Source organism: Peromyscus californicus, unplaced genomic scaffold, assembly GCF_007827085.1.
Source record: "Peromyscus californicus insignis strain IS unplaced genomic scaffold, ASM782708v3 Scaffold_12__1_contigs__length_115047231, whole genome shotgun sequence".
Taxonomy (NCBI): domain Eukaryota; kingdom Metazoa; phylum Chordata; class Mammalia; order Rodentia; family Cricetidae; genus Peromyscus; species Peromyscus californicus.
Window position 1 is genome coordinate 72,598,230 of NW_026294413.1, and position 12,376 is coordinate 72,610,605.

Sequence of the window (12,376 nt, forward strand, 5' to 3'; positions counted from 1 at the left end):
TGGTTGTTAGCCATTGTGGGTGCTAGGAATTGAACCCAGGTCCTCTGGAAGAGCAGCCAGTGCAAACTGCTGAGCCATCTCTCCAGCTCTCCTTTTTTATTTTGCGATAGAGTTTCTTTATATTGTCGAGGCGGTCATAGTTTTCCCCCTGCTGAGATTGGAGGCATGCACCTAGCCCTAAAGGCACTTATTTTCATTCTCTTCTTCTCCCCTCCCCTCCCTTTTTGAGAATGTCTACCTGTGTAATCCAGGCTTGTCTCAAACTGGAAATCTTTATTCTTCAGGCTCCCCAGTGCTGAGATTTTGTCTCCATGTGTGGTCACCTAGAGTGTTCACCAAGGACAGAACATTGGTCGAGCTGGATATGGTGCTCACACCTATAATCCCACTGACTTAGGTCCATAACCAAACAACTGTTTTCTTTTTTTAAATTTATTAATCTTATAAAAAGTAATTTTTATTTTTTGAAATTAAAGTATAATTGCAGGGTTTCCCCTTTTCCCTTTCCTTGCTCCAACTCTTTCCATGTACTGACCCCATTGCTGTCTCTCAAATTCATGGCCCTTACTTCTTTGTTGTATTCCTAAATATAGAAACACAACCTGCTCTGTCTGTATAAAGTAACCTGTGCATACATGGTTTCCTCCGTAGAGGACCTGAGTTCAGTTCGAAGCACCCACACCACCTGTAACTCCAGCTCCAGGGGATACTATATCCTCTTCTGGCCTCTGTGTGCAAACAAGTGGTATACACTCCCCCCACAGACATATATATGTACATGAATAATAAAAATAATTTTTTTTTTTTTGGTTTTTTTCGAGACAGGATTTCTTTGTGTAGCTTTGCGCCTTTCCTGGAACTCACTTGGTAGCCCAGGCTGGCCTCGAACTCACAGAGATCCTCCTGGCTCTGCCTCCCGAGTGCTGGGATTAAAGGCGTGCGCCACCACCGCCCGGCAATTTTTAAAAGAAAAGAAATGGTGCACACCTTCAATCCCAGGACTCCGGAGGCAGAGGCAGGTTGAATCTCTGAGTTTGAGGCCAGCCTGGTCTACAGAGTGAGTTCCAGGACAGCCAGGACTCCACAAGGAGACCCGGTCTTGAAAAACAACAACAACAAAACCCCACGAAAAACAAAAACAAAAAGGAAAGAAAAAGAAACTACACTGTCTCTTTGCTTGGGGGGCACTGTGTGGAAGGCCAGAGGACAGTTGCTGTAGTCAGTTCTCACCTTCCATCAAGTGGATGGAAAAAAGAGGAACGCATTCTACCATTTGAATCACAACTGAAGCCAACAGATAGTGACATAAGTTGTTATTGAAACACCTATCCCATAAGCAGAGTTATATAAATTTTACTCTCCAGTTCAGGCCAGTCCTTGTGTTGTATTCCTGGATCTCCAGAACATTTTGAGTAGAACGTACTGCAATCTCCCATTTGAGCTTCTGTGAGGCTCTGTGTTTCCTGCTGTGGGCTGCAACTCTGTGCCTGTCACTCACTTACGTTGTCCTGTCCCCCATGTCTGAAGACAATGGGAAACTCCCCTTCATGGCCATGCTCCGGAACCTGTGTAACCTGCTGCGGACCGGGATCAGTACCCGCCACCATGAACTTGTTCTTCAGAGACTCCAGCATGAGGTGAGTGTGATCAGTGGGGAGTGTGTGGCTTAGCAACCGGATGGATGCTGGTCAGGAGATGCTGCATCCCTGGAGGCCAGCTCTTCCACATGGCTGAGAACGGTCATGGCTAACAGGTGGTTTCTGTGTGAGATGTAAGAGGTCTGGAAACACAGATATGCTGGGAAGGACAGGTCTTGGGGTCAATCTTTCAGAAATTACAATAGTAATAACTTTCGTGTTTACTTTGTAAACTCAAACATACAGAAAGATCCTCATCTATAAATTAACTCACTTCAGGAGCAGTGTAGTATAAAAAAGTGGGGCTCTGGGGGATAGGTGACTGGAAGAGGGTATGAACACCAGCTGCTCTTCCAGAGGACCTGGATTTGATTCCCAGCACCAACATGGCTGCTCACAATCATCTGTAACTCCATTTTGAGGGCTTCTGGTGCCCTCTTCATGCCTCTGTAGATACTGGGCATATACATGTGGTGCATATACATACCATTAGGCAAAACACCCATATACATAAAATATTTTTTAATTAAAAAAAATAGAAAGAAAGAAATGGGGCTCCCGTTACATCCTCTTTTAACCTCTTTTCATATCTTTCTTTCCTTTCCTCCTCTGTTTCTTCTTGAAATCTATTTTTCTCTCTTTACCGTCCTCCAAGCCTGGTAGAGTTACTGCTTCATTTCCCTGGTCCTGTAGGCCCCATGACCCTCTTCTTTCCTGGTCCTCTGCTCACAATTCTTCCTTGTTTTTCAGAAATCTGTGATTCACAGCCGGCAGTTTCCCTTCAGATTCCTTAATGCTCATGATTCTATCGATAAACTTGAGGCTCAACTCAGAAAAAACGGTAATTCTTTCTCTTCTGATTCCTGTTTGCCTCTCAAGTGTAAATGAGACAAAACTCAGATAATTTCAGCCTCTTGCTTTGCGGACTTAGGGTGTGGTGGAACCACTGCCCAGACCACTGCCAGCCCGAAGGACAGGGGTTTAGAATACGAAGGTAATAGACGTTGCCTGACTTGGCTATTTTCCTGTTACCACACAGCATTGCCCTTCCCTTCCAATACAACGTTGATGAGGCGGATAATGATCAGAAACTCGAAAAATATCAAGAGGCCTGCCAACCGGAGACACCTGTGCACCCTGACGCGTCGGCAGCTCCGGGTGGCCATGACTATACCTGTGATATACGAGCAGCTCAAGCGGGAGAAGCTAAGGCTGCACAAGGCCAGGTATGTGCTCGCCAGCAGGGAGAAAGGCGGGACAAAGGAGCTCCAGGGCAGGGCGAAGGAGCCATCTGGGAACCAGCCATCCGTTACCCTCTAGAGATGCGCTTGTCAATCACTCAGTGCTGCACACCTATTTGGTTCTCGTCACGTTTACACCCAAACCCAGTCTTTAGCACTTATATTTAACTTTATTCTATGAAAATTATGAAACCCAAACTTCTCCAGCTTCTACTTTGTCACTTGAGATTATTTCACTGGTTCCGGTGGAGTCTGTGAATGGGTGTGGCATCTCTTGCTGCATGATGAGTTATAATGGTGTGAACCACTTGATGTGGGTTGTGGGGAGTCAGGGGCTTGAACTTGGGTCCTCTGCAAGAGCAGTACACACTCTTAATCATTGAACCATCTCTCTAGCCTGAGACAGAGTCTCTTGCTGTAGCCTAGGCTGGCCTTGAATCCAGCTGTTCTCAAATGTGAGATCCTCCTGTCTCAGACTCCTCAGTACTGACATTACAGTTGTGTGCCAGAATGCTCAGCCTAAACTCCTTAGTTTAATGGATGGTATTCATTGATGATTTTTGCCTTAGTCAGATTGTTTTATTGGCAATTGAAGAATGAATTTTCTGTCATTCTGTTGTATTTATTAGCTGGAAATCTAAAAAGTGATTCCCTTATCTGCTATATCCATTGGGAGGTGGAGGCCTGAGGATCAGCAATGTGAAGGTAGCCTGGTCTATGTGAGACCTTATCTCAAAAATAAAGCCCCTATGGCTAGAGCGATGGATGGCGAAGTGGTTAAGAACAATGGATGCAAATCCCACCCCTCAGAGCTCAGGAACCCCCCCAGAAAAGGAAGCAGAAAGAGTGTAAGAGCCAGAGAGGATGGAGGACACCAAGTAAACAGGTCTTCTAAGTCAACATAATTAAAGCTCACATGAACTCACAGAGACCGAGGCAGCATGCACAGGGCCTGCATGGGTCTGCACCAGGTCCTCCGTGTGTATTTTATGGCTTCTAGTTTAGTGTTTTTGTGGGATTCCTGAGTATGCGGATCAGTGGGTCTCTGGTTCTTCGGCTCTTTTCCTTCTGTTGGTTTGTCTTGTCCAACTTTGATGTGATAGTTCTTGCTTTATCTTATATTTTATTTTATTATAATCTCTTGGAAGCCTGTCCTTTTTTTTTTTTTTTTTTTTGGTTTTTTGAGACAGGGTTTCTCTGTGTAGCTTTGTGCCTTTCCTGGAACTCACTTGGTAGCCCAGGCTGGCCTCGAACTCACAGAGATCTGCCTGGCTCTGCCTCCTGAGTGCTGGGATTAAAAGGCGTGCGCCACCACCGTCCGGCAGGAAGCCTGTCCTTTAATAGACAGAACAGGAGTGGATCTGGATGGGACGGGAGGTGGAGAGGACATGGAAAGAGTGGAGGGAGGGGAAACCATAATCAGGACATATTATAGGAGAAAATAATCTATTTTTAATAAAAGGAAAACAATAACAACAACAAAATCAAACCTATAAATAAAAATTTTAAAGGAAGCACTGGATGCTTTTCAGAAAATCTGGGTTCTAATCCCACCCACCATGTGGTAGCTCACATCTGTCTGTAACTCCATTCTCAGGGGATCCAACACCATCTTCTGGCCTCTGCAGGCTTTGCACATAGGTGGTGCACAGACGTACGTGTAGGCAAAAACACTCATCCACACACAATAACAAAACGGTGTTGAAAAATGAATAGCCCCTAAACAGACCTGTAGCAGTTAAGCCCTGCCTCTTGAAGCAAGTGCAGGTGAGCATGGCAGGCAGTTTTGGCACTGGCTCTGAGTCCCTGTGGAGAAAAGGAAAACCTCTATGGCAGCCGTGGGGGTGGGCTGTGGGGGAGGGGCAGAGCTGGAGGAGGGGGAGAGAGGATGGGAGTGGCACACTTTTGTCTTTCCAGCTGCTTCAGAGTTGCAGGCGGACGAGCATCTGACCACGCCCCCTCCAGCCCCCACCCAACCCCGTGTCTGTGTCTTTTTCTTGCTGCAGACAGTGGAACTGTGATGTTGAGTTGTTGGAGCGGTATCGCCAGGCCCTGGAAACGGCTGTCAACCTCTCTGCGAAGCACAACCTGCCCCCCATGCCAGGCCGGACCCTCTTGGTCTATCTCACAGATGCCAACGCCAACAGGCTCTGTCCCAAGAGTCACTCACGAGGGGTAAAGGAATAGAAAAACCTCTTCCAAGGGGCTGGCAGGGTGTCGGTAGGGGCTCGAGAGGATTTCGTTTCTTTCTGGTTCTCTGAGAGCCGCCACACAAGCTGAAAGAAGTGGTGTGAATTTGCTTCCAAGTTGTTGTTTCCCTAGGATCATTTTAGTCAGTCTTGCTTATGCATCATAATACTAACGTTTCAGGTTTGGCTAGCTAAGGATGATCTCTAAATGTCTGTCACAAGTGTATCCCGAACCCACTGTGCTGTGTCCCGGTATTGACTTGGGCAGGGATTCTGACTGCTTCCTGCTCCCCCCAAGTCCGTTTTCCCCAGATGGCTGCTGAAGGTGACCCCTCCAGAGAGGCCCTTCTCCCATTACTCCAAACCGAGAGTTTGGCCTCCAGGGCTGGGTAGGCGAGGGTGGGTTCTAAAGTTGGACTTCACGACGGAGCTTTTTCCTGTCAGCCTCCCCTGAACTATGTGCTGCTGTTGATCGGAATGATGGCGGCTCGGGCAGAGCAGGTGACTGTTTGGTTGTGTGGAAGAGGAGCCGTGAAGATGCCAGTACTTGAGACAGATGAAGGTATCCTGAAGACTGCCATCAAACTCCAGGCCCAAGTCCAGGTCAGAAGTGTACCTCCACTACCCCAAAATACATAAATGACAGGAGCTGGGAGCCTCTCAAATAGTAAAGGCGTGACTAGCCAGGCGTGATGGCGCACACCTGCAATCCCAGCACTCGGGAAGCAGAGGCCGGAGAAAGGCAAGTTTGAGGTCAGCCTGGGATACATAGCTGTTTTTCTTTCTTTCTTTTTTTTTTAAGAAGCATATATGCTGGGCATGGTGGCCCATGCCTTTAATCCCAGCACTTGAGAAGCAGAGGCAGGCGGATCTCTGTGAGTTCCATGTCAGCCTGACCTACATAGTGAGTTCCAGACTAGTCAGGACTACATAGACCCTGTCTCAGGAAAGAAAAAGGAAAAAAATAATAATAAAAAATAAAGAAGAAGCACAGACATACATAACTTTGAGGATTTCTCAAATAAATTGACACTGCTTTTTTTTTTTTTAAGTTATATTAGCCTTTCATTGCCATAATGAAATGCTGGAGGCAAGCTAACTTTATAAAGGGAAGATGTTTATCTTGATCACAGTTCTGGAGGCTTGAGGGCGTGGCACTGGCATTGGCTGACTCTGGTGAGGGTCTCATGGCAGGTGGGGTGTGGAAAATACACGTGGAAGAAAAGGGTTGCACCCTGAAACAAGCTAGAGAGTGATTTCAGGCTCAAGTTTTTACAGCTTATTTTTATAGAACCTCAGACTCTTGGAGAGTATGTTCCTAATAGCTAAGGACATCTCCCTGTGCCTCACCTATCAATACGGTGGTCCATGGTCCCCTCTTTCTGTCTCACAGTGGGATCAGATTTCAACACATGAGCCCGTACGGGGGTACCTTCAAACTGCATCCAGGGCAGAGCATCTGTGCTATACCTCAGGCACAACCATCTAACCCAAGTTTCTTTCCGTCAGGAGTTGGAAGAAAAGGATGATTGGCCCCTGAATACTTTTGGGAAACACCTGCTGTCCCTGGCTGTCCAAAGGACCCCTGTGAGTCCTGCTCAGTTCCGATGAAACGCTCCCTGCTGGCATTTCCTCCACAACCTGTCCTTCCTGTGTGTTGTCTCCTGTAGTAGAGGCTGGCCTTTCACACCTATTCTCCTGCCTCTGCCTCCCAAGTGCTGGGGTCCCAGATGTGGGAGATGTGTCTAGCTGCTTCTCATTTCTTGACCCTTCGACGTGACCTTTCATACTTTGCAGTGTTCTTATCAGCTCACTGCTCAGTGTAGTCCCCCGGACAGGATTGTGCTGGTAAATCTTTAACAATAAATGAAAAATAAGAGTGTTCTTTAATAACGTTTGCTAGTTTCCGTAGTGTGGATTGTTTGACAGCCCTCAAGCTGCCTACATTATGTCACTGAATATAGAGCTGGGCAGAAATACTCAACAGTTTGTCATTGCATTGTATTTCCACAGCACCGAGGTAATAGTGGAATGTAATAAGATAATTAGAAGGTGATGCATTTTGAGAATGTATTACCGTTGTCTTAAATATAATAGACATATTGTAGTGTTGAGAGTTGAGGTCAGGGCAAGTGCTTCCCCTTGAATTATACCCATAAGTGAAGGCGGAGTTTTCCTCTGCCAACAGCTGCTCCCAAATAACCACTCAGAAAGTTAACATAAATTATAAATGTTTGGCCGATAGCTCAGGCTTGTTACTAACTAGCTCTTACAACTTAAATTAACCCATTTTTATTAATCTAAGTATTTCCACCTGGCTCGTGGCTTTACTTGTCCTCCAGCATGTCTTGCCCCCTCTGTGTCTCCTGGTGACTCCACTGACTCCACCCTTCTTCCTCCCAGCCTTCTCAGTTTGGCTGTCCCACTTGTACTTCCTGCCTGGCTACTGGCCAGTCAGTTCTTTATTAACCAATGAGAGTAATATGTATTCACAGTGTGCAGAAGGATAATTCCACAGCACATAAGCCCTTTATTTATAGAACTGACTGTTTAAAATGGCCATGTTGACTGTGGATATGTAGAGAATGTATTTAGCTTAGCATGCTCAAGGCCCACACCAATAAATATAAAATAGCCAAGCTTAAGAACTGACTCACAGTCAGGAGTGGTGGCACACACCTTTAATCCTAGCAGAGGTAGGAGGATCTCTGTGAGTCCAAGACTAGCCTGGTCTACATAGTGAGCTCCAAGACAGCCAAGACTACATAGGAAGACCTTGCTCAAAAAAAAAAAAAACAAAAAAAACTCCAAAAAACAAAAAACAAAAAGTAAAACCAACCAACCAAACAAAACTGTCTCACAAAATGAGCAATCATCTCTCATGGGCATGAGTAAGCTTCACAACACTGCACTTCCCCTCCCCCCACTTTTTATTTTCTTCCTGTCCCTGCTGTCCTTGCTTCTTTGATGCTACCCTAAGTTGGGGTGTTGTGATGTCTCTCCTAAGCATTCTTAGGAGCTGCAGTTTCCTTTCCGCTTCAGAATTCTAACCCTTCAGTCTTTAGACGTCTTGATGCTCTGAGCTCATCCATGTCTATTCAAGCCTTGTTCCCTGGTTTCAGCCTCCTGTTTTCGTCTTACAGGTTGACAGGGTCATCCTGTTTGGCCAAAAGATGGATACCGAGTTGCTGAATGTAGCCAAACAGATGATCTGGCAGCATGTGAATCCCAAGTGCCTCTTTGTTGGTGTCTTCCTACAGAAAACACACTACATGTAAGGATGCTGGTCCTTCTTGTCCAGGGTCTGAAGGCAGTGATCCCTGTTTCCTGTCATCTCCTACCAAAGTCTTACTTACTTGAAACTTCCTGTCTCTTGCTTTCTTACTTTATTAATTCTTATAATTTATAAAACTTAAGTTTCTAGGACCTTCTTTGAAGTCTTTTTACCCCTTTGTGCTATTGAAAACTAGACCCAGAGCTTTGCTTCTTCTAGGTCAAGCATCCTACCTCTGAGCTGTACTCTGGTCACATAATTCTATTAAGACGAGATTGGGTGCACTCAAGGTGACATGGTTATAGATCACAAACCTATTATATAGAGACAAAGTGTATAGCTTAAGGTATTGGGAAATAGACTCTAGGTCTGTAGTCTGGCTTTGAACTTGCCATCTTCTTCATAGGGCAGGTGCTGGCTGGGATGGCAGGTGTAATCCACCACACCTGGCTCCAGGCTAAGATTTTGGTGTTTATTGACTGCTTCTTCTTTTGCCAGATCACCCAATTTGAATCCGAATGATGTGACGCTCTCAGGCTGTACTGATGGAATACTGAAGTGAGTACAGAGTGGGCATTAGAGGGGATGGAAGCTGTGTTAGAATGGCCTTAAGAGATTCTCCATGCCTGTTAGCGTTTATTTACTTTTCAAAATAAGATGGTTTATTTTCTGTCCCAGATGTCTAGGCTTATCGGCAACACAGTGTGACAGGGATTCCAGTCTTCACTGTTTTGTTTTGTTTTGTTTTGTTTTTTGAGACAGGGTTTCTCTGCATAACAGTCCTAACTGTCCTGGAACTTGATTTGTAGACCAGGCTGGCCTCAAACTCACAGAGATCCGCCTGCCTCTGCCTCCCGAGTGCTGGAATTAAAGGCGTGCCCCACCACCACCCGGCGCCTTCACTGTCTTAATGCTTGATCACCCTCAACAGCCTCTACCTCCTGACTAGAGATAGTGCTTCAGCTCTGTCTTAGTTCGTCCAAGTGTGTCCATTACTCAATGAGAACGAGGAAAAGTGGGCTGGAGGATCGGATCACTGGTTAAGGGTGTATACTGCTCTTGCAGAGGACATAGATTTGGTTCCCAGGACCCATTAGAGGTGGCTCACAGCTGCCTGTAACTCCAGCTCCATAGGGATCCAACAACTGTCTGCAACTCCAGGAGATTTGATGCCTCTGACCTCTACAGACACTCCACCTATGCTCACACACCCATAGACATACACACAGACACATAATTAATTTTTTTCTTTAAAAAAAAAATGAGATCTGGGCTGGCAAGATGGCTCAGAGGTTAAGAGCACTGGCTGCTCTTCCAGAGGTCCTGAGTTCAATTCCCAGCAACCACATGGTGGCTCACAACCATCTGTAATGAGATCTGGTGCCCTCTTCTGGCGTGCAGTCATACATGCAGGCAGAACACTGTATATACATAAAAATAAATCTTTAAAAAAATTTTAAAAATGAGATCTTTCTAGTCTTCTGTTTTATTGAGTTATTTTTTGCAATTTATTTCATATTTGAATTTTTGTCATAATTACCTTTGTTTATTTATTTTCTTAGCGTTTGAAATTAAATTATAATTGCTTTATTTTGCCCTTCTCTTCCCTTTCTCCAACTCCTCCCGTTTGTCCTGCTCCTCTTGCTTCCTCTCCAATTGTAATCTCCTTTTCTTTGTTATTGTTTTACATACACACACACACACACACACACACACACACACACACACACACACACGAATACGGCTTGCTCAGTTTGCTTGCTGTCACTTGTATGTGTATGATTTCGGGCATGACCACTCGGTATTGGATGACAACGTTAAAGGCTCATCCCCGGGGAACGCGATTTCTCCTACTCTCATTATTCCTCAGTTGCCTGGTTTTTTTTGTTTGGGGCTGGGCCCAGTGAGATTCCCCTCTTCCGTGTTAGTGGGTCTATCCGTATTGTACTTGTTCGGGTCTTGTTCAGGCAGCCACACAGAGACATGTACACAAACACGTAATTGAAACTTTGAAAAAAAAATAGTTTTGGAAAGGAAAGCTGAGTGTGGTGGTAGACACCTCTATTCCCACCATTTGAGAAGCAGTCATAGGCAGATCTCTGAGTTTGAGAGCAGCTTTGGTCTACATAGTAAGTTCCAGGAGAGCCAAGGCTGCATACTGAGATCTGGTACCCCCCCAACCCCCCCAAAAAAAAAATAAGAAAGAAAAGGAAAAGAGATATAAGAAATGGCATTGCTTATTTTTATTTTACGTGTGTGCATGTTTTGCCTGTTTATGTGTACATGTACTATGTGTGCACCCGTGGCCAAGGCCAGAGGAGGTTGTCGAACTCCCCGGAACTAGAGTTACAAACAGATGGGCACATCATGTGGACACTCGGGTGGTGGGAACCAAACCCATGTCCTCTGGAAGAGCTGCGAGTGCTCTCTAGCCTTTGTGCTTGTTTGCGCACCTTACGTCTTCTTTGGATGTCACCCATGCTCTTCAGCTCATATTGGGAAACCTCAAGCCGTTGGGAGCTTTTGTAGTTGGTACAGAGCTGATCACCCAAGACGGGGAGAGTCTTAACCTGTAAGCTTGGCTCAGCCCCGTTTTCTAGTAGGGAACTTAAGGCTGCCAGGCACAATGAGTGGGAGGGGCCGGGGCCAGTGTCTTCCTGCATCTTCGGTGTTCTGTAGTCTCATTCATTTTCAAGCGTGCTTTCCCAGCTTATGGTTATCTTTTATGTCTGGCTCGTCTTGAGATGGGGGCCTCACTATATGGCCCAGGGTGTGACCTCAACCTGTGATCCTCCTGGCTGAAGTCGAGAACTGGGGACATGAGCTACCAGGCCTGCTTTGTGCCTGTCTTCCTAAGGGGTGCCACTGAACTGGGCAGGCATGTGTTCCCTGTTTCTCTTGGCACACCTTCCTGGTTCTGATCGCTAATGTTCTGTCCTCACTCGGCTTTTCGTTAGGTTCATCGCGGAGCATGGAGCCTCTCGTCTACTGGATCATGTGGGCCAACTAGATAAAGTCTTCAAGATTCCCCCACTCCCAGGAAACACACAGGGCCTGTCCCTCCGGCCGCTGGAGGAGGACATCCCAGACCCCTTGGGTCTTATTTCCCAGCATGGGTCAGTTAAGGTTCTGGGTCTTAGTGAACTGGGAGGGTTGCCATCAGAACCTGGAGAAATCCCGTGACTGCCATTCTGTCTGCTGGGGTCGTTCTCCTCCCTAGGCAGGGGCTTCCTGGAAACTGTCAGATTGTGAACCTATTCCTTGCTTTTCTAGAAAACAAAACAAAAACAAAACGAGCAGACAAAAACAACATTTGAATGCAGCAGACTCCGTGATGATATAGCCAGGGTTTAGGCAAAAGGTTCAGAGCATAGGCTCTGGCTTTTCACACAGGCTTTGCCAAATGATAGCTTAGATTGGTTGTTTTAACTTCTTAAAGATATAGTTAAGGTTAAAATTTACCTCAAAGTATCGCATTGATCCAATAGTAACTTTGTAATAATGGTTTTCTGAAGAGGCACGTAAGAGAAATGGCAAGGAAGGCTGAGATTTCAGGTTTTTGCGGTTGGTCCCACAGCTAGGCTATCCTGTGAAGGCCTGGAAGGCACCCTTCTGCCGTGTCGGGGGTTTATGTCAAGTGCAGAGGGCTGAATTGCGCTTAGGGCTGTGGACTTGAGATGGGGACTGACCCCTAGGCTGAGCCCAACCCTCCCCTTCCCGCCAGGTGGCGCAACATCCGGCTTTTCATTTCGTCCACTTTTCGGGACATGCATGGGGAGCGAGACTTGCTGATGAGATCCGTGCTACCAGCACTCCAGGCCCGAGTGTTGCCCCACCGCATCAGTCTTCATGCTATTGACCTGCGCTGGGGCATCACCGAGGAAGAGACCCGTAGGAACAGGTAAGGGCCACAGCGAAGAGGGCCTGGGTCAGGGAGGAGAGGATGGAGTGGTGCAGTCAGGGTTGGGACCGCAAGAACCAATGAGGATGAGGGCGGGGCTTTGCCTCTTAGATACCAACAGGACCATTCCATCT

General features: G+C 46.3%; 1 protein-coding gene across 2 annotated transcripts in view; it reads left to right on the forward strand.

The window, feature by feature from the left end:
* Tep1 (telomerase associated protein 1) overlaps positions 1-12,376 on the forward strand; it is a 45,984-nt gene that overhangs the window by 12,052 nt on the left and 21,556 nt on the right. For both annotated transcript variants that reach the window (XR_008217101.1, XM_052733382.1), the window contains exons 10-19: positions 1,528-1,637; positions 2,388-2,478; positions 2,677-2,863; positions 4,885-5,053; positions 5,512-5,670; positions 6,577-6,654; positions 8,211-8,341; positions 8,840-8,899; positions 11,299-11,457; positions 12,066-12,242. Coding sequence is in view for 1 of the 2 variants with exons in the window: in XM_052733382.1 (XP_052589342.1) it covers positions 1,528-1,637; positions 2,388-2,478; positions 2,677-2,863; positions 4,885-5,053; positions 5,512-5,670; positions 6,577-6,654; positions 8,211-8,341; positions 8,840-8,899; positions 11,299-11,457; positions 12,066-12,242 (1,321 nt within the window). In the remaining variant the exon portion in view is untranslated. The remainder of the gene's footprint in view (positions 1-1,527; positions 1,638-2,387; positions 2,479-2,676; positions 2,864-4,884; positions 5,054-5,511; positions 5,671-6,576; positions 6,655-8,210; positions 8,342-8,839; positions 8,900-11,298; positions 11,458-12,065; positions 12,243-12,376) is intronic.